This window comes from Dendrobates tinctorius, unplaced genomic scaffold (genome assembly GCF_039654945.1).
Source record: "Dendrobates tinctorius isolate UK_male_01 unplaced genomic scaffold, ASM3965494v1 ptg000250l, whole genome shotgun sequence".
Taxonomy (NCBI): domain Eukaryota; kingdom Metazoa; phylum Chordata; class Amphibia; order Anura; family Dendrobatidae; genus Dendrobates; species Dendrobates tinctorius.
The window spans coordinates 24,605,190-24,629,985 of NW_027361917.1; the positions used below are offsets into that span (position 1 = coordinate 24,605,190).

At 45.3% G+C, this 24,796-nt stretch overlaps 1 protein-coding gene across 1 annotated transcript; it reads left to right on the forward strand.

Moving 5' to 3' along the window:
- Positions 1-447: 447 nt before the first annotated feature.
- LOC141063478 (uncharacterized) lies at positions 448-20,290 on the forward strand. Its single transcript, XM_073557527.1, has 4 exons — positions 448-4,788; positions 6,735-6,821; positions 9,807-9,931; positions 19,799-20,290. The coding sequence occupies exons 1-4, from the start codon at positions 4,508-4,510 to the stop codon at positions 19,951-19,953; spliced, it is 648 nt and encodes a 215-aa protein (XP_073413628.1). The 5' UTR covers positions 448-4,507; the 3' UTR covers positions 19,954-20,290.
- The last annotated feature ends 4,506 nt before the right edge of the window (positions 20,291-24,796 follow it).

The following is a 24,796-nucleotide window of genomic DNA, read 5'->3' on the forward strand; positions in this document are numbered from 1 at the left end:
TCCAAAGTTCCCGCAGGATCAGTTCTTCATTTACTCATCTACTAGATAAGAGTGCCGTTTAAGGGTGTGTGCGCACTAGGGTGACCGGATCTCATATGGGGGGGAAAAAATGTCAGAATCTTGTTCGTCTGGACCCCACAAAACGATTCCCCTTTCCAGATATTGAGAGAGCCAAAATTTGAGCTCGATCAAACGACGTTAACCCGTGCCGCTCGTCGCTCAAAGTTTGAAAAAATCCAAATTGAGGTATTTTAAGATTTAGGTATTTTGCATAGTCTGTTAGACTATAAAGAATGTGACAACAACATTGCAGAAATAGCCCTGACCAAATTTTCGAACCATTTGTGGTATTTGAATGCAGAGTTGGTGGGATTATCGTTTTTTGATCCCACCATTACAGACAATGAAAAGTTGTTAATGGCTAATAAATTGCTCAGTAGCACAGATGAACCATCAGAGCACGCTAACCTACATGAGTTGATAATTTTACATAGTTATCTAATCTATTCTAGAGCTTTTGTTAAAGTAGTTTTTGAAACGTCAGAATATAATGCTCGGCATTTGCTTACAACTTGCAGGACATATTGCTTTTGTTCTTCATCTTTTGTCAGAAGGTCGTTAAAGTCGGTTACTTCCTACCTCTTTTAATTTTTCTTACCTAACTTTTGGATTTACAACCCTAGCGTGCTCTGATGGTTCATCTGTGCTACTGAGCAATTTATTAGCCATTAACAACTTTTCATTAGCCATTTTTATTAGCCATTTCAACTTTTGCAGCGTCAAAAGGACGCATGCGCCGACCAGCGCCAAACGCAACAGGTTGCAATTTGGTGCGCTCGGCGCAGCGTCAAAAGGACGCATGCGCCACCAAACGCATACCTGCGCGCGGCCTGCGTCCCCAGTGCTAAATATAGGGGGCGCATGCAGCGTCATGCGCCTGTAGGCGGAGCTACTGGCGAAGGCACGGCAGGGGGCGGGGCTTAGCGGCGGACGTACGCAGGCCGACGCTGCGGCCTTAAACGCAAATGTGAAACCGCCCTTACACGACCGCTGATTGGTAACGGGTTATCGACTGGCAATTGTTTAATGCTGCTGATCGGTCCCCAAGGCCACGTTCACATGTTCAGTATTTAACATCAGTATTTGTAAGCCAAAACCAGGAGCTGGTGATAAATGGTGACGTGTTTCTATTATATTTTTCCTCTGACTGTTCCACGTTTGGCTTACAAATACTGATGTTAAATACTGACCAAATACTGAATATGTGAACATGGCTTTACTCTACTTGCACACCACCTGTATGTATTGTCTTCTGTCTTCCCACTTTTATACAGTGAAACACTATATTGATTCCCATTTGTTGCTTAGAATTACTGATGGTGACCACATTGTTTGTGTCTTGCATGGAAGGACTTTGGTCACCCATACAGCGTTGCACATGGTGTCAGATTGAGGAACATCGGGCCAACCAGAGGACTTTTTGAGGGCCCATCTTTCATGTATAGGAAAGTAATGCACAACTAAAGTGATTTTTGGGCCTAAACTAATTTTAATTGGGCACTGTATCAAGTGGTGTGGCGGTAAGATAAACCATGTTGGGGTTCAGCACTGCTTACTGATTTGATCTCTGATATTGTGTTTATTAAGATACTGTTGAAATCTTGATGGTGAATTCCTGAAGGTGGAGCCAGGTTCTCCCACACTCAAGAGCCCCATAGCAGCTGCAGGGATTGCACTATAAACTGTCCCGAAGGAGAAGCCAGGGCCCACCAGAGGGTTCTCCGGTTCTTTGGTGGGCCAGTTCAACCCTGTTTGTACATCTGGAATGAAGCCGGGGTTTATGTGGATGATGTAGCGGGTTATTTTATTAGATAACCTAAAATTATAATGTGAGTGTTGGTGAGGAACCCACAGCCCTAAATGCTATATTTGGTATAAAGCTGTGGCTGCACGCCCCAACCTGTTGCGCCCCTTACACACTATGTGAGTGATGGTTCAGCAGTTATAGCCACTACACATACATCAGACTACCAACAGCTCTTGCTAAAAACCAGTAGGGGAAGTGGGGATATTGGACACAGCAATATATTGTTTTATAAAGGGAATGATAATCATGTGTCTATAGAAGCATGTTTACATAGGGAGTAATTCCGCAGATTTCTGTAGCGTTCTGTTGGTGGCCCACCTCCATGGCTCAATTGTTGGCTTTTACTGTGCAATAATGAATACTGTTATTCTGTGCTTCAACCATTCATACTGTGCATGGCTTACATGAGGTCCTCTTATAAACCAGATTAGTAATGGTTTTATCAGTTGCCATGTTGTATCTCACTCCTAGGCTTTACAGTCGGGTCATACATTATGGTGCCAGATACAGGACACTGACTGAATATAATAGAGATATTTAGTAAGTGATGATGCTTCTGGTTTTAGCAATGTATAAATTTACTGCCATCCATCCTCTACCAAAATCTTAAAATCATATAATGCAGGGGTGCACAAGCTGCGGTCCGAGTCTACACTTGACCCGCTGTTCCATTTTGTGTGGCTCCCAACCACCTGGCCACAGAAATGCTTGCCTATATGTGGCTTTTTGCATGTGGTTATCCCTCCAGAGAGAGTTGTACGAGTTCTGTCGGTGGCCATCTATGCATTTGGCTCTCTTACATTGCAGTTTGACATTTAGTTTACAATGGGCTTTCCATCTCAGAAGTGCTAACTGGGTGGGTAAACAGGACCACTATAATTCCCATAGTTGATGGTTCCGTGGAAATAGTGGAATATGTAGGTGATCTGCAGAACGTGTCAGTGGGCACTACCCGGTTTATGGGGCGGTGATGTTCGATTCTATACGCTGTTTACATCTGGAGGTCATCGCGGCTGATTGGTGTTGGCGCTACGCTTCCACCATTCTAATATTGACCTCGCCTGAGAATATATTATAAGAGAGCAGGTTAACCCCTCTGATATAATAAGGAAGGGGCACTTACACATGCAGATACCTGACCAAATTCTTTCAAAGAAAATAGTGTGGATTAGAAACACCTGAACATTTCAGTTAAAAATATACCTGGCTGCAGTTGTGCTGCCAGGCTTTGATTCCTGCTGCTCTCGGCTTGGGCAGCATAAATCAGATGATAGCTTCCCTTTTAAGTGGCCGATTGATACATTTAAATGGCTTTCTTCTGCCAGAGAACCTCGGACTGACAAGTGAGTCTGCAATCACAATGATTGTGCCATGTAGACTGTATCTGAAAGACCATTCCAATATAGGGAATAAAAAGGTTTTATTTTATCACTATCTGAATCATTCGGGACGATAAGAATTGGTCCCAACACACCAGTTTCCGTATCTGATAAGTCTGTTTATAAACCCACGTAGAGATCACATACAGCCTATTTTGCAAACTTAGTGAATCTGTCACCAGGCTTTTACTATGTAATCCTAGAGCACCATAATGTAGGAGCAGAGACTTTGATTAATGGGGTGTGTCAGAATCTGTGTTTTATCAGCAGGAGATTCACTACAAGACCACTGCACTCCTGCATCCTAGTCCAGCCGCTCCCCCAGTATTGATTAGCTGGTACACAGAAAGCTGTGGTGATGGCGGGTTATACACAGCGCAACAACGGAGCTCTGCTAGATCTGCAGAAGAGAGAACGGACGTGTCACAGTTTGAGTGCAGCAGATGTGACCATCGCTGGAATCGGGGTCTCTGTCCCTACCGCATTCATGCTGTCAGGTTACACAGCAAGCACCAGCTGACAGATTCCCTTTAACTTTTCTTTAGAAGCATTGTTCAGAGTGTTATACTCACACTGTACATAACATGGATTTTGTATGTTGCTGCCTGATTTTTAATTTATCATTTTGTAACCATATTGCATTGCTAATGCTTTTTATTGTAATTGTAATTTTTTGGGTGAGTTTTATTTTTTTTTTTTCTTCATGGAGCAAAACGCTAAAGCAAAATAAATTCAGAAAATAATGTGCAAATGTCTGAAGTGTTTTTTTTTTTTTTTCTTTTGTTTCCTGGAGGTTTCCATCTCTTTGGCACTGTTCACATATCCAGTTGTCATTCATTTCTAACAGATCAAGTATTTGGCACAGCCATTAAGAATAAATGGGGCGGAGGATCGACCACCGTTCCATTCAGATGGGGCTCTTCAGCTGTCCAGAAATACTGCGGGGAACAACCGCGGTTTATTATGCAGGAAATTAACGGCTTGAGGCTTAAAGACCATTTTGATCAAATTGGTGGATCCTATAACGGATAAACGCTTCATAATCTGGTAGTTTCTCACTGATTTGTATTCCGAGACATGAAAATGTTGAAATTGCCTTCAGTTGCTCAGCACCTTCAACTGGATGAGGGGGTTTACGGCCCACTGTCGTAAGAGAGGGATTCTTCCAAGTAATTGTGGGGCCTGATGATATGCCAAAATCACATAGAATGGGCACAGCTATTTTCAAAGAGTTAGCCCAATTCTTTAGAAAAAGCAGTGTATGATCTGCAATCTCACTTTTTGTGAAAGGTTAATATATACACAAGCCCTCCTTGCTCTGCAGAGTCCAGTTCTCTGGGAATTTCGTCAGGTGTTGGTAAGGACACCTCAGCACTCGGGTGCAGACACATTCATCATGGAGGGAGCAGCAAGAAGCATGCTGTATTTTGGGCTTTTTATCCTTGTACCTTGGAGTCTTGTAAATGGGCAGCCAGAAACGTCCGTGAGGGGACAATTTCCTAAAGATGCTTTTCACAATAAGACCATCATCACCGACCATCAGTAAGTTTATGTCGTCTGATAAGTTTCTATGTCTCTCTCTTCCACACCTCATTTAAAAAAAAAAAATCAATTGAGATATTTGCATCAGGTGTATATATAGGGGGGAATATTTGTTGCTTTGACCATTTAAAGCAAACTTATCAGATAAAAAACTCATAATTCTATAAGAATTTACAATTGCGGCATGCCTTGAAGGCCCAGGATAATATAACACCGATTAGAGTATCCACTAACAGGTTACCGGTCCATGTTGTCAAAGCAAAAAGGATGAAAGGGCTGATTTCTTTAATATTTCAATCTCTATTGAGTACAATTTTGGGAGACCCTATGGCACTCACCAATTCCCGGTGGGAAGGGGAGGTGGGACAGATATCTTCTGAAGAGTGGGAGGACATACTGGAAGCTACAGGTAAACTGTCAATAAACACAGCGCAGAGAAGATCCCAGTTGTTCCTTATTCGTAGGGCTTATAGGACACCAAAGATGATGAAAAAAATGAAGTTGAGAAGTGAAGATGAATGCCCGAGATGTAGTAGAGAAGAAGCTGACCTATTACACATGTTTTGGTCATGCCCCAAGCTTGGAGGGCTATGGGAGGATGTGGATAAATTGGTAAGACAGGTGTTTAATGTACATTTGGACATGAAACCAAAAAACATGTATTCTGGGATATCTGGGCATTGTGGCGTTAATGCATCCATTCAATTGGGAATAGGCAAAATTTTGTGTCATACAAGAAAGTGTATTGCCAGGCAATGGCTCTCGTGCAGTCCGATATGTATTGAGAGGTGCTGTTAAGAAATTTGGGGAAAATGGATCAAATGTACCCGGGTTGTTTCAGAGGCGCTCGCTGGAGATGTGATATTTAATACATTTATGTTAGAGTAGGATATAGAAGGGCATAGGAATTATATAATCTGAAGAATGAATGTATTAGTGGATATTGAAGAAACAAACACATAGGAAAAGAAGACATACCAGACAAGGGGAAGGGGGGGTGTTTTGGCAGATGAGTTTAAGGGAAAGTTTTGACAATTGGATTATAATAAAATTATAAGATTATACCATGGTACAATACAGGTATGCTTACAACCATGTCATGAAAACGGATGGATTTACAGTGATTTGTAAAACAAGAATGTCATATGTATTGTTGGGAAATTGTTTGTCGCAATAAAAATGGTTTTGATTTAAAAAAAAAAAAAAAAATCTATGTAGCCTTTTAGAGTAAGGTTCTGTGCACACACTGGGTGATCTTCCTCTGTCTTCCTACGACAGTGCAAACACAAAGTAAACCTCGAAAGAAAATGCTGTTGTATGCCACGGCTTAACAGTACAGTTGGACAAGTTGTCCATTTGCCCCAATAACTTTTATTGCACAATGTACTTTTTTCTTTGTTTTTATGGTGACCCACTTTATAGGAAAGATAAGTCTACTGTGCTGGAAAGATTACTGCCCTGATTGGCTTCTATCAGAGTAATGCAGCTCTACACTATATACATACACACACAGCTCTACACTATACACACACACACACGGAGGGGTTTTATTGGGGTGTTTACACCAAACCTAGAGCCGAGAAGCAGATCTGTCATGACCAGAGCCAGTTCACGAATGATCATGTTCAAGAATGTGAAGCCGAGACTGGAGCAACTCACAAGGGGTAAAATAAAGCAGGTCAAGTATTGTTTAATTTGACCACTTCTTCATTTTAATCCCAGTTATTGACCCTATTATTTGCTGTAGTATGTGCAAGGCTGGCATTAGATTTGACCTTATGTTAGATAGGGTTTGACGTGTGTACAACCCTGTATGAATTTTCCACACTAGCGTTAGGGAAACCTTATTTGTTTCTCGCTGGGTATGTATATGCTACACCCCATTATAGTATAGGTCATACTGGTCATTTGCTCCTTCTGTCATTTGTTTCTATGTCAATGTTTAGTCATCTTGAAGAAGAACTGAAGCATGAACTGGGAGAAATTGACCTTGACAAAGCTACAGAAGATGAGCTTGAATTCTATTACTTCACGTAAGTGTGAGGCAAAGCCCTACAGGAAGATTAATTTTGTGCTGGGCATTATTCCCTGCAATCTGCTGGACTTTTAAAGGATTATTCTTATCTCCCTAAATGGGTATAATGGGATATCTGTTGTGAAAATAAGCAAGTTTTTAATTCACTTATTACATTTGCCACTCCCCTGATCATCACAAGAGTGTGTGTGTGTGTATATATATATATATATATATATATATATATATATTTTATTGTTTACAGTTCATCGTCAGTGGGACTGGTCGAGCATGGTCAGTGCTTACAATCTCTAGATCTTGGAAGCCCTGCACTGAGGCTGGGACAACTTCAGTCCCAATGTGCTTCTGATGCTATAGTGTCAAACTTGCCTAATATAGTAGCAGTCTGGTAATTTTGTTGGCCTGATCAGTCACGCATGCAGGAGCGCCTGTCCCTCCCTCAGCAATCGGGAGACTGGAGATCATTGTACTTCTGCTGAAGATGACGCAAACCATTTTGAGGGACTATACTTGATTGTATTCAATCTTGCTAGAAGAGTCTGCGGTAACAGGCTGCACGCTGATCATCTGCCTCTATAAGGCTAGGTTCAAACTTGCGGATGGCAGAGCTGCGGAGGTCTGCGGACTCCCGTGAAGCTCCGCCCACGGCCGCACCCCCTCCGGTCACCTACGGCCGCATGTGGCCTGCGTACACAATCTTTAACATTGGGTACGCAGGCCGTGCTTATGTATGCGGATGCGTCCGCATGCATCGTTTTGACGATGCGGCGACCCGCATCAAACGCACCTGGTTGGAATTTCTTTTTTTCACCGCATCGCCAAAACATCTGCACGGCCTGCGTACCCAATGTTAAAGATAGGGTACGCAGGCCGCATGAAGCCGTAGGCGGAGATGACCGGAGGAGGTGTAGCCGTGGGCGGAGCTTCATGGAGGAAGTCCGCAGACATCCGCAGCTCGGCCATCCGCAAGTGTGAACCTAGCTTAACAAGGGAGATGAAGCCAGGATGTCAATTTGGTTACCATCAATTGGTCATCTATCACTTTTTATCTCTAGAATATTAATGGGACTCTTGTTGGCACACAATGTCTGTTCAAACCAAGTTAAGGCACTTCATGCTACCTGGCTGGGCCAAACAATTAAGTGCACCTTCCCACCTGCTTCTTTTCCATCTGTCTCCACCCTTCTCTGCTCTGTGAATCCAGAGCTGTTAATCAAAAAAGGTGGGAGATGGCGGAAGAAGGAAAACAAGCAGGTGTGAAGGTGCACTTTAAATGATTGGCCACACCATGATGCACCCAGAGCCTGTCCTTGGTTTGAGCAGTCATTCTGTGCCAATAGTCCCTTTAAAATCGAAATTGTACATGGAGAAGAATATATGATCAACATCTGCTGTTCACAACCTTAGATATTTCAGACTTTGGAAAGAAGCAGGTCCTACATCTAAATATGGATAGGAATGGAGTCCCTAAATAGGGCAGGGACAGAGCGTAACTTATGTCTCTGACGCCGTTTGGCCCTTACTCGTACACAGCATGATGGCTTAGATTCTACATGATATTGTAGTTAGATAATGCCCGAAACAAGACGATCACTTCCTAATGGTTTTTAATAGAAAAGTCATTGCAAATCACTCCTTTTTGGGCTACAATAAAATTTCCATACAGGCTCTTGATTCTGATTTGCAGGTCTCAAAAGAAGAATCTGCGCTGTCTCTTGTCTTTCTAAGATGGTCTGTTCTTAGAATGTTACTTGATAAAGCCATTACGTTAGCATTCGATTTGGTGTGAATCAATGGGCACATCACAATGGTGTGTGGCCGATGGACAGGAGTGGGGAAAAACACTTCTTGGTTGATGGTAGCTGAGGCTCTTCTTTTAATTATTTGGCTCAGTGCAAACTTACATGTGCATCATACCGCAAAGATAACATTTGCTCCAGGCTAGCTAATCAAAAGAAGAACTGCGTATGCCGAAAGGTAAGAGGTAGTTCTGCTACCATCCAGCTGCTACAGACCACGGCATATGGCCAGTGGACACAGTGTTTGGGGTATTGCCCCCTCATCAGTGCAATGTATGAGGTCTGATATGGTTAGGTGAGAGGCTTAAAACTGGGATATAAGGGGTAACGTTTCTATTGGTGTAGAGTGACAAGCCAGGTCTGGTATGTCAGTGAGGAGACTTATATGACATGCAATGCTCCTCTGGGCAAATAAATATGCAAATTGCCTCTTCTGTAACCAAATAAGATCTCATACTTTGCACTGACGAGGGGCAGTATCCCGAAACGCCGTGTCTGCATTGAGATTTCCTAAGTCGTATGGCAAGGCTCATTTAGAGGGTCGATACTGACTTTTGGTATTTCTATGTCCAGTAGGTGGCACTAGGGTTCTAGTCCTCTTTCTCTCTGAAGAGACAATGTGCATATTTAATTTCCCAGAGGAGCTTGGTGTAGAAGTCTCCTCACTCTGACATGCCAGGCCTGGCTTGTCACTCTCCACAAGAAGAAACATTACCCCTTTAATCGCAAACTATAGGGACACACCCTTTTTTATACCAGTGATCTCTTCAATTTATTCTCCTTTTTTCAGTAGGTGTAACAGAGGCATGGCACAGTGCAAAGTTCTAAGAAAAAATTCATACAAATTGGTTATATAAAAGGGGAACACAAATATTTAATAATAATAGACATGGACTAGGACAACTGGCAGACCTCCTTTAAGCCATGACTAACTGCTTGGGTGTAGAAGCATATCCTGCAGTATACATAGAGCAACAAAGGCTTTACAATGTACAGACCGTCGCTTGCATGTAAGTCTACCTTACACAGACTGAGATGACCCTCTACCAATCTCAACATTACTAATTTATTTGATTGACCAATCACGTGTATAGTTTAAGAACTAGCGGCCCAATGGTATAGACCAAAGTTTACTCGACTGTAGAGAAACTGCTACTAACGTTATGCCCCTGTGTACGTTGCAGAATGCATGACTTTGATCATAATAAGCTCCTAGATGGGCTGGAAATAATGGCAGCATTACAGGAATCTCTTGATGAGCATCTTGGAAATGTTTTTTCAAAGGAGGAAAAAATGAAGCATTACATAGGTAAGGTGGTGAGCTTGGATTGATGAATTGTATTTTGTGCTCTTCTGTAAATATAATTATATATTCCTCAAGGATCAGTCCTAGGCCCCCTCCTCTTCTCTTTGTATACTGCCCCTATTGGTCAAACAATCAGTAGATTTGGTTTCCAGTACCATCTCTATGCTGATGACACCCAATTATACACTTCTCCTGATATCACTCCTGTCTTTCTAGAAAACACCAGTGATTGTCTTACTGCTGTCTCTAACATCATGTCCTCCCTCTATCTGAAACTGAACCTGTCAAAAACTGAACTCGTTTTTCCTCCCTCTACTAATGTACCTATGCCCAACATTGCCATACCTGTGTGTGATTCCACCATTACTCCCCAGCAACATGCCTGCTATTTTGGGGTCATACTTGATTCCGAGCTTTCAATCACCCCCCACATCAGATCCCTGGCTCGCTCTTATCTGCACCTCAAAAACCTTTCTAGAATTTGACCCCTTCTTACTTTCGACTCTGAAAAACTCTTACCGTTTCTCTTATTCATTCTCGTCTGGACTATTGTAACTCTCTACTAATTGTCTCCCTCTTACCAAACTCTCCCTTCTCCAATCCGTCTTCAATGCTGCAGCTAGGATCATATTCCTCACCAATCGTTACACCGATGCCTCTACCTTGTACCAGTCATTACACTGGCTACCCATCCACTCCAGAATCCAGTACAAACTTATTACCCTCACCCAAAAAACACTGCATGGCTCGGCACCACCCTACATCTCCTGCCTCATCTCAGCCTACCACCCTACCCGTGCCCTCTGTTCTGCGAATGACCTGAGGTTAACATCCTCAATAATCAGAACCTCCCACTCCCGTCTCCAAGACTTTTGAGGTGCTGCGCCAATTCTTTGGAATGCACTACCCAGGTTAATACAATTAATTCCCACAGTTTTAAGCGTGCCCTAAAAATGCATTTGTTCAGACTGGCCTATCGCCCTAACGCATTAACCTAAATATCCCTGTGTTGCCCATTCAAAATTTTTTATCATAACAAGGTTCCTTGCATCATGTTCTCACATGCTTTATGCATTTAATAGCCCTCTGTGTGTATTGTTACATACTTAGGCTGATAACTGGCTCATGCAGCAACAGGAACACCCGATTTTTACACTAGGGATGGTCCAAACAATAAAAGCAATTGTTACCATCCCCTTTTTCCTCATAGATTGTAAGCTTGCGAGCAGAGCCTTCATTCCTCTGGGCATTTGTTGATTTATGTGATTGTCATGCTGTAATGTCTATTGTCTGTAAAAGTCCCCTCTAAAATGTAAAGTGCTGCAGAATATGTCGGTGATATAGAAATAAAATTATTATTATATGCAAAAATTTTCAGTCTTGGACCAAAAATACGGTTCTGTAAATGAGCGCCGAATGCCGTCATGAAAAAAATGTGCAGCACCCCAATGTTGCTCAATGAGGCAATTTTTTTCCCCCTGACTTAATCTGCAATTTGTAAAGGGAACCTGTCATCGGTTTTGGCAAAAATGAGATACAGACATCACCTTTCAGGGCTGATATACAGCATTCTATATATCGGTGTCGCTGGTCCTGGTCCGGCGCCTCACATCTTCATGCGATGCCTTCTTGCTTCTTGTGGATGATGCGTCCCTACGTCATCCACACAGTCTCCTTGTCATCGTGCTCTGGCGCAGTCGTACTTCTCTGCCCTGTTGAGGGTAGAGCAAAGTACTGCAGTGCTCAGGCATCGGGGCTCTCTGACCTTTCCCAGCACCTGTGCACTGCAGTACTTTGCTCTGCCCTCGACAGGGAACAGAAGTACGCCTGCGCAGGAGAGAGACATGAAGCAAGCAGGAAGACGGCATCGCATGAAGATAGGAGGCGCCGGACCAAGACCAGGGACACCCATCGGACCGGACCGCCCCTCAGGTGAGTATAATAAAAGTTATTTCTTTATCGCCTTATTGGGGGACACAGAATACCATGGGTGTATGCTGCTGCTGCTAGGAGGCTGACACTATGCAAAACAAGAGCATTAGCTCCTCCCCGGCAGTATACACCCACCGACAGGCACTAGGCACCTCAGTTTGTGCTCAGTGTCTGTAGGAGGCGGACCGGGATCTTCCCAGATCCGCAATTAACCTTTTCTTTCTTTAGGTGTTCTAGTGTGAACTTTTTAATTCTCTTGTCTTTTATTTTGCAGATTCAAGTCGGGAAACAGGGTGAAAATTCACTCTGCTTTCCCATATCAGGCGGCTGAGCGAGCAGTGTGGTGATCCCACATCGTAACTCTCAGTGCGCTGGCAGGACTTTGTCCCATATCACCTCCGGGTGCTATGGGATGCGGACAGGTGGCTGGTCCTTGCCAAAAATCCCCCTCCTCACCCCTCTCTCGGGACAGGGCTGAGAGGAAGACGGCGATCGCAAGATTCCCCTCGCCATCAAGAGGTTAATGCCGTCTTCTACAGAAAGCGGGTACAGAGGACAGCGGCCACTACCCTAGTAAGAGGCCCCTGTGGTCATCCTCTTCAGGGACTTCAGGTAGGTGCCTGAACGATCCCTCCAGCCCGCAGCATCCCCAAAAGGCACATTGGTGGGTAACTGGACATCACCAGGATTTGAATTTCCCGCCCCTCTCCACTGCCTGTCGGGCGCCGCTCTCACCAGCCGCGCGCCTCTCCACTCATATTACAAGGCTGAATACAGGGGTTTTTCTCTCCCTGTTTTCATAGCTGGCCATGTTTTCCCACAGCTCTCCTGCGCGCCAGTACCTCCATTACAGGGACTTTCTCTTCTCCTCCTGGGCGTTTTAATCACGGGGCTGCGGCGCTGGTTTTTACTTTCACTTTCACTTTGTTGCCCGCTCTCAGAGCGCCTCCTCCTCTTTCTGAGCGCGCTTTCCTCGCGCCTTTTTTAGCCCATCACAGGGCTCCTCATCCCCTTCCTTCATCTCTGCTCCAATTGCGGCTCAGCCGCTAAGCTCCGCCCACCGCTCACCTCATCGGGCATTTCCTGTTTCTTCGGTCCTGCCTTTCTGCGCTGCTTGGGGGACACTTCAGCGTTTCTGCTGCTCGCCGGAACTAGGTAGGCTCTGCTCTATGCAGAGATATTAGCCCTCCTCCGCAGTTCTTTCCCCAATTTCCGCGGACATTCAGCGCAGTTTTCCTTATGCCCAACCCTGCAGGGGAGCTCTGTTTCAGGCCCACCGCTACTCATTACGCCTGTGCGCGCTGTAAAAGGAAGTGGGCTTCAGGTCAGCCATCTCCTTTCTGCCCATCCTGCAGTCCTTCAGCTATGTCGGCCTCTCAGGAGCACACAGATCCCCGTGATGGGGGCACTTCTCCTCTCCCAGAATGGGCCGTAGCCATGTCTCAGTCGGTTTCCGATCTGACCAAAGTCTCTCAGTCCCTGGTCCAGGTCCTAGAACGTTTGCCTCAGCTATCTTCAGCCACCGCTGCTCCGACCGCCTCTCAGGGTGAGTCGTCCGGTCCTGACCGCGACCTTCAGAGGGACAGGCCGAATAGGATGTCCAGGAAGCGTCTCCTATCGGGCTCGTCTTCCAGTTCGCTAGGCCCGTCTGCTTCACCCAGGGGTCCGTCTCCTTCAGTGGACGACCTTGGGTCAGACGACGATCCACAATCCGGATCTAGTTCAGAAGCAGATGACATGTCTAAAACACGAAGTATGGTCGATAGTCTTCTTTCAGCTATTTTCCAAACCCTGGAGATTAAGCAGGACAAGCCCCTTCCTCAGGAATGTTCTGTCCCATTTAAACGGTCAAAACCTCCATCTAAGACTTTTCCAAACCACTACGAGTTTGATACTACTCTAGCCAAACATTGGGAGCACCCTGAGCAACGGTTTTCGGGCCGCAGGTATTTGGATGTTTTGTACCCATTTGAGGCTGATTTGCTTTCTAAATGGACCAAAGCCCCTGAAGTGGACCCTCCCGTTTCTCGCATAGAATACAGTTCTGTCCCTTCCAGACGGTGCATCGCTTAAGGATCCGACGGACAGGCAGTTAGAATCTTTGGAGAAGTCTATCTTTGAGGCCTCCGGTGCCTCCCTCTGCCCTATTTTCGCCTCCTCCTGGGTAGCTAAAGTCATTTCGGCTTGGGCAAAAATTCTTCGCAGGGGCATCTTAGCGGCAGCTCCCCAGGACGAGCTGGCAGATCTGGCAGATCAAATTAATCACGCGGGTAAATACCTTTTAGCCGCCTCCTTAGATGCGGCCGGTTGTGTAGCTAGGGCTAACAGCAATATAGTAGCTGTACGCCGAGTTCTTTGGCTAAAGTCATGGAATGCAGATACCACCTCAAAAAAGTCGCTCACCAATCTGCCCTTCCATGGTTCTAGGCTCTTTGGGGCCAAACTGGATCAAATAATTTCCGATGCCACTGGGGGTAAAAGTACTTCTCTCCCCCAGTCTCGACCAAGACGCTTCTTTAATAGAAAGGGTTTTCGGCCCTTTAGGCCCTTTCGTCCGTTCTCGTCCACAGAGAGATCTGTCCAGCAAGAGCGTCCTTCCGCTTCTAGGGAGCGAGAGCAGAAGAAACCTTCTTACAAGCCCGCTCCCCGCTGGAGATCTAGAGGACAATACTCCAGGTCCTCGGATGCCCGTTCCGGTAGGTTTGCCTCCAAGTGACGGGGCACCACCACCTGGAAATTTTTCCAGGGTGGGAGGCAGACTTTCCTTTTTCGTGGACGCTTGGCTGTCGGTTGTCGACGACGCTTGGGTCAGAGAAATCATCGCATCCGGTTACAAGATCAAATTTTCTTCCCCGCCAGACAGGCGTTTTTTCCTTTCTCGTCCTCCAAGACAACGGTCCCACATTCCAGGATTCTTTCAGGCCGTCTCCTCCCTTTCCGCCGGAGTGATTGTTCCTGTTCCCTCAGACGAACGGTTTTCAGGGTTCTACTCAAACCTCTTCGTAGTCCCGAAGAAAGACGGTTCCCTGCGGCCAATCCTGGACCTCAAATTGCTCAATCTCCACGTGAAGATTCTTCACTTCAAAATGGAGTCTCTTCGATCGGTGATAGCCTCAATGGAACCCGGAGAATTCCTCTGCTCTGTGGACATACGGGATGCCTATCTTCACATCTCTGTTTGCTTGCAACATCAGAAATATCTCAGATTTGCGATTCAGGACGATCATTACCAGTTCACGGCTCTCCCTTTCGGCCTAGCCTCCGCTCCCCGTGTTTTCACGAAAGTGATGGCGACGGTCATGGCCATCCTTCGATCCAGAGGGATTCTCATCATTCCTTATCTGGACGATCTCTTAATCAAGGGCTCGTCCCGTCAAGACTGTCTCCTAAGTCTTCAGATAACTCTGGATACTCTCGACCGTCTCGGATGGTTAGTCAACAAAGAAAAGTCCGTCCTCAGCCCCACTCAGCGTCTGACCTTTTTAGGCATGGAGTTCGACACGAACCTGGCCCGGGTGTTTCTTCCGAGGGAGAAATTTGCGGCTCTGTTCAAAGGGATTCGAGCCCTCAAACGACCAACGCCCATTCCCCTTCGATTCTGCATGAAAATTCTGGGGAAGATGGTAGCTTCCTTGGAAGCAGTGCCCTTTGCACAGTTCCACCTTCGTCCTCTTCAGCTGTCCCTCCTTTCAGCCTGGGACAAGACGACTAGGTCCTTAGACCGGCCAATCCTTCTCCCCCTCAAAGTGAGGCAATCCCTCACTTGGTGGACGATGTCTACATCAGTCCTACAAGGGAGGTCCTTCCTCCCGCTTCGGTGGCAAGTCATCACCACCGACGCCAGCCTCCTGGGTTGGGGAGCGGTCTTTCATCAGAGGACGGCTCAAGGACACTGGAACCCTCAGGAAGCTCTTCTTCCTATCAATCTGCTCGAGATCAGAGCAATCTTTCTGGCCCTTCTTCGCTGGCAACCCCTTCTCGTCGGCAAGCCGATCCACATTCAGTCGGACAACGCCACGGCTGTGGCGTACATAAACCATCAGGGCGGCACGCGCAGCCACCAAGTCATGTCAGAAGTGGCCAGGATTCTGCGCTGGGCGGAACGTTTCGTCCCAGCAATCTCCGCCGTGCACATTCCAGGGGTGGAAAACTGGGCAGCCGACTTTTTGAGTCGTCAAGGCCTAGCGTCAGGCAAATGGTCTCTCCATCCCTCAGTCTTCGATCAGATATGCAAGCGCTGGGGTTCTCCGGACGTCGACCTCATGGCATCTCGGATGAACCACAAAGTTCCGCGCTTCGTAGCCAGGTCCAGGGATCCTCTAGCCGTCGCTTGCGCTGCCCTAGTAATTCCGTGGTCCCAGTTCCAACTCCCTTATCTTTTTCCACCTCTTGCCTTGATCCCAAGAGTGGTCAAGAAGATAAAATCGGAAGGCGTTCCAGTAATTCTTGTGGCTCCAGACTGGCCGAGACGGCCTTGGTATGCGGAACTGGTGAACATGCTCGCGGACGTTCCCTGGAGACTTCCAGTCCGTCCGGATCTTCTCTCGCAAGGCCCCCTTTACCACGAGAATTCTCGGTCTCTGAATTTAACGGCATGGCCGTTGAGGCCGCAATTCTAAGAGAATCAGGTTTTTCCAGTCAGGTGATTCAGACGATGATCAAAGCCAGGAAGCCAGCCTCTTCCCGCATTTACCACAGGTGTTGGAAGGCTTTTTTCCGTTGGTGCGACGATAAAAAAGTTTTTCCAATGGCTTTTTCCATTCCGTCCATACTGGGTTTTCTCCAGTCTGGCTTAGATTCGGGTCTGTCTCAGATTCGGGTCTGTCTCTCAGTACCCTGAAAGGCCAGGTTTCTGCCTTGTCTATCCTCTTTCAAAGAGAGCTCGCTTCCTTACCGCAGGTTAAGACGTTCCTCCAAGGAGTCGCTCATGTGGCTCCTCCTCATCATTCACCAATAGAACCGTGGGATCTCAATCTCGTTCTTGTCGCTCTCCAAAAGGCGCCGTTTCAGCCCATCCAGGACATTCCTTTGTCGCTTTTGTCATGGAAGGTGACCTTTTTGATCGCCATTACATCCATCAGAAGAGTTTCTGAGTTAGCGGCCTTGTCATGCCGTTCTCCTTATCTGGTGCTCCATCAGGATAAAGTCGTCCTCAGGCCCGTTCCTTCCTTCCTGCCAAAGGTGGTTTCCTCCTTTCACATCAACGAGGATATCGTTCTTCCATCGTTTTGTCCGGCTCCTTCTCACCCTCTTGAGAGGTCACTCCACAAGCTGGATGTTGTTAGAGCCTTGCGTGTCTACCTCGCTAGGACCGCTTCACTTCGTCAATCCGATTCATTGCTGGTCATCTCTGAAGGTCACAGGAAAGGGCTTCCGGCATCCAAATCCACGATTACTCGCTGGATTCGTTCTACCATTCAGGAAGCATACCGACTTCAGGAAAAACGGCCCCCACCGGGAGTGAGAGCTCACTCCACCCGGGCTGTGGCAGCTTCGTGGGCCGTTCGACACCAGGCTTCGGCTCTGCAACTTTGCAGGGCCGCGACCTGGTCGTCCTTGCACACATTTGCGAGGTTCTACAGGGTTCATACCCAGGCCTCGTCTAATGCGGTTGTTGGTAGGAAGGTTCTGCAGGCGGCGGTGGCGCACCGGCCGACCTAAGCCTTTCCTGTTCTTTCGTTCCTTATTGCTGTTCCCGCCCTTGGGACTGCTTTGGAACATCCCATGGTATTCTGTGTCCCCCAATAAGGCGATAAAGAAAGATGGATTTTTGGTTCTTACCGTAAAATCTCTTTCTTGGAGCCTTCATTGGGGGACACAGCACCCTCCCTGTTTAAATTGTACCGTGTTGGGTCTTTGAGTCCCCTGTTGGGTTGGTACATATGTTTAGAGAGTTTCCGTTGCTTCTCCTACTGCTTTTGCACCAACTGAGGTGCCTAGTGCCTGTCGGTGGGTGTATACTGCCGGGGAGGAGCTAATGTTCTTGTTTTGCATAGTGTCAGCCTCCTAGCAGCATACACCCATGGTATTCTGTGTCCCCCAATGAAGGCTCCAAGAAAGAGATTTTACGGTAAGAACCAAAAATCCATCTTTTTCTACTCTTACAGGTCAGGTTGGGGGCAGATATACAGAATTATAGGGTGCTGTAGATAAGCCCTGAAAGGTGATGGCTGTAACTCATATCGGCCCAAACTGGGGACAAGTTCCCTTTTAAGAATTTTTACAAATACATTGCAATTTTAAAACTGTAAATGATATCTGCTGCTGTAAAAAACTGCTTGCACGCAGATGACAAGTGAGAAAAAATTGTCCCATTTTTCTGGATGAAACCCTGAACCATTTTTTTTTTAAATATGCTTGTGTGAATGTACCTTTTAGAAACTTCCTAATGAATTATATCTACCCAGCTCTCAAAAGTTTAGCGTAGTGTATTCACATTAGATCTGTTTGATATATAAATCTTGACTCACTTGATCTTGCCAAAACGAATATTCTTGGCATATTAAAAAAAACAAACCTAAAAAAAACCCCTAATGTTTCAGTTAAAGAAAAAATTGCCACCAGCTTCCACCATCAGGCAATGTATGCGAGCATGATAATTACATTGCAGACTAATGCGGCCAGTGCTGCCAGAAAGAGTGATGCCATCTGACATGGACATCCATGTGAATACAAATCAAAGCTTTAAGGTTTAGCGGTAGGACCAGGCCAATTCGCTATATACTGGTGCTCTCCGGAGATCTGATCGGCTTTCAATCTTCTTTTCTTCTCTTTGCTCTTGTTGCTGAATAGTTAAATTTTCCTTTTTAAAAGGCAAAACAAAAAGTTGTGCAAATCAAGTTCAAAGTGATCAGAAAACGAGGTTGCAGCTCTGATAAGAAGATCAAAGCAGAGCTGTGTGTGCTTCCAGAGGCTCGCTTGTCACGGCACATCGCTGTAGATTACAGCTCTGTAGGAGAATGTCAGCTCTGGTGTTCACACTGTATGTCATTATCTTCAAGGGTGAAAAAAAATATATATATTTTACCTGAAAACCATACATTTCATTTACAGCAAGCGGCATTAATCTAGATCTTGTTCTCATTATCACACCATTGGGTCCTGTGCCTCTCATCAGATTGACAAAGAGGAGAAAATTTGCCCCCCCATCTGCCTATGGCCCCTAGTGTGCAGCGTCACAAATCTGATTTTAATGTAATGCAAAGAGCAACAGCTTTTCTTTCTGGTTCCTATGGTGACTAGAAAATTTATATTTTGGCAACTGGGCCTTGCTGTCTGCTTGCCATACATCTGGCAGATGAGCCACAGAGCCCCTCCTGCCGGAGAAGAGCGTGATGGTTTCCAAATGGCAGCTCCATGTTCGCCTCGTTCAGGCTTTATTTAGCATAGAAACGAGAAGCTTCACGCTACAAATCATGCTCCGAGCCGTGTGTTGGCACAAAGCAGAAAGACAAGAGGGTTGGGTTCTGCTGTATCTTCAGGTAGAGAGTGAGGGTAACGTTGCCACATCGGAAGAGAGGGCATGAGTGACCACCCAGAACAGAAGGAACGAGAGGGGGCTTTATATGACTACAGCAGTACACCCTGAGTTCTACCAGTAATCCCTGATGGAAGGTGGAGAACTGACCTGATGCGAGATGGTCCGAGCAGGGATTACTGAGGAATAATGGCCATGATGTTACTGCTTGATGATGGGAATGAGGGGAGTATCTGACTACTGCCATGGGGGGGAATCACTGAGGATCTGTTGTCACACTTTGTCAAGCTGGACTGAACCTTTCACTTTATAAATAATATATATTCTAGATACACAAGATATTGTTATTTGCACAACCTGTGCTTGATTATTCACTGTGAATGGGATGTATACGGTATTAGTGTAAGCAATTGTTCCTAATGTCCCCCCGATGTGTGACCCAATTCTTAATTTCTGGACAGAAATGACCGATGAGGTCCTGGAAGAAGATGATCTGGATAAGGATGGATTTTTATCATTTGTTGAATACATGCATTCCCAAAAGCGCACTGCGAGTCCAACCACAATCCTGGATAAAAATGCCAAGGACAAAACCGAATCTATGAAAAGCAATTGAAGGCCGGAACAGCAGCAATTGGACGGTGTACTTTGTGTAGAGGTGATGAAGGCAGATGTTCTCCACTTCAATGTGGTTTGTGGTCTTCTCGTGGATCCAGCTGTAGAATATAGGAATGCAATATTTCTTTCTTTTGTTACCATATACAGCTTAATGTTATGGTGCGTCTGTCATGTAATTCCATACACTGATGAGAAGCCCATCAATCAGATTGGGTCCACTTCACTCATGAGTATAGTCTGGAGATACTGAAACATAAGCTCATCTTTGCAACCAATCATATTGTTCCAATGCATTTATCAAGCTTTGCAAACTAATAAAAATGCATTTTCTTGTGTTTTACAGGTTTTAATTAATGCCATGTTTCCTCATGGTAACAGTCTACAAAAACCCTCACGTCTTCCAGATCTCTTCCACAGTGCCGGCCAAATCTTGCACATGCTCAGATGATTACTTTCCTATGCCCTGAAACTGCACATGCCCAGTCTGAGCAACAGCTCAGCTACATTTGGCTGACTCTGTGGATGATGTAGGAAATATCGGCCAGAGGTGGAGGGAAGCTTGGACAATTTAAAAGATGGGCGAGACAGCAGGGGTGCTATAGAGGGGTTCTAGAAAAGTGTTGTGGATGATGTATATGTCATACACATCAATGAGAGGTGGAGGGGGTGCGTTAACTAATGCGATGATCCAGAACGGGGCACTTTCAAATAGGCAAGGGTGCTACAGCGGGGTTGTAGGTAAATGACAGTGGTGCATGTTAACATCAGGAAAGCCTGATCACTGGTTCCCCATTAAAATTAACATACTTTTAAATTTCTAAATCAACAGGAAACTTCCATACTTTATTAAAACATGAGAAACACAGAAAAAAATTGACAGAATTGCATTTTAATTATAGTGTTGTCTGTGAACTCATCTGCATGAATGTAGCTCTTTGGAGGAAGATTTATCTATGTGCCTATCTATGCTAACTCACATTTTTTGTAAAATTGTCTGAAAAATTAAAATAGTTTCAGGGCTCATCCATGTACTAAATAAGCAGCATACATACAGCACGTGCACACATGTAAGGACATACATGTGCACACTTTTGCACAGAAACCAGTGATTTCAGAAAAAAAAACACAAGAGGAGATAGGGAATAGTTGTGCCCGTCTCAATTCCCTTCCTGACAGCGGAGGTTGGCACGCCAAGTTGAAACGGTTTGGGGGCTCCTCGTCGACTGCCCCTAAGTAGCCCTACCATTACTCTCGCTGATGAGGAATCCATTAGGGCAGCACGGTGGCTCAGTGGTTGGCACTGCAGAGCTGGGGTCCTGGGTTCCAATCCAACCAAGGACAACATCTGGAAGGAGTTTGTATGTTCTCACACTGCCCCCTACATACAATATGAGCCTCCACCTCCCCGTTGTATTCGGTATGAGCCCCCACATAGATCCCTATATACAGTGCAATCCCATAACCAGTCTTGACACGGTGACATCATCGTGCTGCATGTCTTTGAAGCTCTCCTGTAACTGTGCTGCCATTCTGAATCGTCACCAGCGGAGATCCAGGAACGTTTCCTACCGTGATATGTGTGCCGCCACAAAACATAATTACGCCAATCTGGCCATGGGCCCCCCTTGGCCTCTTATTAAAATCCTCCTATAGGTGCAATCAACCTCCACCTGACTGCAGCTTTACCCCCAGAACCATACTGTATGGGGCTATCCAGAGAGATGGCGTGAACCACATCTAATGCTCCCGAGTAGTAGTGCTACGGTAGTGATACCCAGTGTGCCCCCCCCCCATTACCGCTATAATTACAGACAAAGCTTCTCCACCGACATCACACTAAGACCTTGTGAATGAGGCCTAAAGGAGGGGGGGGGCACAAGTCCGTGTTTTAAGACATACGTGTAAAATGGTACCAGAGTCATCATTGTTAGCCGCCAGTGTGTGTGTTTTTGTGATCAGTGTGTCGTCAGTGTTTTCCACAGATGGATAAATTACAAAGCGTCTCCTATACCTTGCAATGTTAAATACGGATGCCATCCGTGTGCTGTAAGAGTTTTTCAGACCCAGACTTCTATTGGCCTTTCTCATCTGTGCCGCCTGGAAAAAACAGACAGCCCCATACAGTATGATACATATTCTATATGCAAAAAGCAGATGCAACACGGACGTCTGAATTAGGCCTTAAAGGCAGGTTACTTCTACCCAGGAGTTCCCACCTTAGCACTGGTTCTGTCACACTTCCACCACAAGATCCGGCCTCCGGTACCCCTCTAACGGTAGGGTCACAGGGGCGTATTTTTATTCAATGAAAGACAAAATAAATGGACAATGTTAGTAAAAAAAAAAAAAAAATTTTCACAGAACGAATCTGAGCATGAGAAACAAAACTTCACCGCATGCACTGGTGATAGAAGTAACTGTATTTAGTATTGTAAGTTTTTCATAACTGCTACTATGTAAAAAAAAATTGATTACACATGTATGATAAAAAATTATTTTTTTTTTTTGGATAAAACTTAATTTTTTTTATATGCTCTTGTGAACCCAGCATAACTCGTAGCATCTACCAATTAGTCAATCTCCAGGTTAACCCTTTAAGAGGATTTTGTTTTCATGCTTTTTTTTTTTTCTTCGCCTCGTTTTAATTTTTCCGTTGACATACAGTTGTGTGAAAAAGTGTTTGTCTCCTTCCTGATTTCCTATTCTTTTGCATGTTTGTCACACTTAACTCCTTTCCGACCTTGGACGTACTCCATACGTCATGGTCGGCTGATACTTACCTTCGTACTGAGTCCAGGCGGTTTTGCACGTGATCACCACCGGGTGTCAGCTGATATCCGGCACTCAGTGCAGAAGCTGTGCCGCGACCACTCCTGGCACTTTAACCCCCTATATACTGCGATCACAGCTTTAGCAGACGTGCAGAAGGAGGGAACCCCTTCTGCACGTCATTCGGCGCCCGAGTGATGTCATAGCTAAGACCCGATCGTTGCCATGGTGACCCAATGTCATGACGACATCCATGCCCCTCAGACCATGTGCAGGGCAGGCAGTCTCAAGGACTTGTGTCAGTGCAGTACTGACAGTTACAATCCATTACAATACTTGTGTAAAAATATATATTTTTTTTTAAACCAGAAAAGAATTTATATTAAAATAATGCAAAAAATACACGTTTGGTATCACCGCATCCGTGACGACCCGCCCCATAAAACGGTCCCACTAGTTAACCCCTTCAGTGAAAAAAAGGGAAAAAAACATGCTTTTCATAGCGCCGAACAAAAAGTGGAATAAAACGCGATCAAAAAGATGAATGCAAATACAAATCTATGAAAACGTCATCTTGTCCTGCAAAAAAACAAGACGCCATATAGCTCCTTAAGTGGAAAAATTAAGTTATAGCTCTCAGAATGAAGCAATGCAAAAATTTTTCTATTAAATAGTTTAGTGTGTAAAAGCACCAAAACATAAAAAAATATAAATGTGGTATCGCTGTAATCGTACTGACCCGAAGAATAATGCTGCCTTATCAATTTAACCACACACAGGACAGCATAAAAAATACAAAGAAACAATTCCTAAATTTGCTGGTTGTTCATTCTGTCTCCCAAAAATCAGAATAGCGATCAAAAAATGTAATTTGACCAAAAATGGTACCAATAAAAAGTCAACTCGTCCCACAAAAAAACAAGCCATCACATGACTGTTTAACCCCTTCCTGACATCTGACGTACTATCCCGTCCATGGAACCCGGGCCCCTATGCCCATGGACGGGATAGTACGTCATAGCGGTCAGCGGTGCTCACGGGGGGAGTGCCGCTAATCGCAGCCGAGTGTCAGCTGATTATCACAGCTGACACCCGGCACTATGTCAGGGCTGGTCACGGACACACTGCGATCAAACACGTGCTTCCCTGCGACCCCCGCAGCAGCGCGATGTGCAGCGCTGCTGTGGGGGTCTCCTTCCCTGCAGGTCCCCGGATCCAATATGGCGGCGGGGGGCCTGCAGGGAGCTGGTTCCTCACTGCCCGCAGAGCGCAGGCATGAGGAAGCATTGTGCAGCGTCTATGTCACAGCGATCTGTGATGTCAGATCAGCGATCTCACACATGACAGTGATGTCCCCCCTGGGACAGTGTAATAAAGTTAAAAAAAAAGTGTAAAAATAATTTATATAAAAAAAAAAAAAATCGCTAAATAAATTTGAAAAAAAATTCCCTAATAAATTCATTTTTTGGAAATAAAAAAAACAAACAATAAAAAGTACACATTTAGTATCGCCGCGTCCGTAACGACCCGCGTCCGTAACGACCCGCCCTATAAAACTGTCCCATTAGTTAACCCTTTTAGCGGACCTCTTAAAAAATAAAAATAAAAAACAAAGCAAAAATAATGCTTTGTTATCATTCCGCTGAACAAAAAGTGCAATAACGCGCGATCAAAAAGACGGATATAAATATCCATGATACCGCTGAAAACGTCATCTTGTCCGGAAAAACACGAGCTGCCATACAGCATCATCAGCAGAATTTATCAGTTTTTGGATGGTTTGTGCTTCAATTGTTTTGCATGTGGACAGAATACCCTCCCAGAGCTGTTGCTTAGATGTGAACTGCCTCCCGCCATCATAGACACTCCTTTTGATGATGCTCCAGAGGTTTTCAATGGGGTTGAGGTCAGGGGAAGATGGTGGCCACTCCATAAGTTTGTCCTCTTTTATGCCCATAGCAGCCAGAGATGCAGATGTGTTATTTGCAGCATGAGACGGTGCATAATCATGCATGAAAATGATCTTGCTGCGGAAAGCACGGTTCTTCCTCTTGAACCATGGCAGGAAGTGC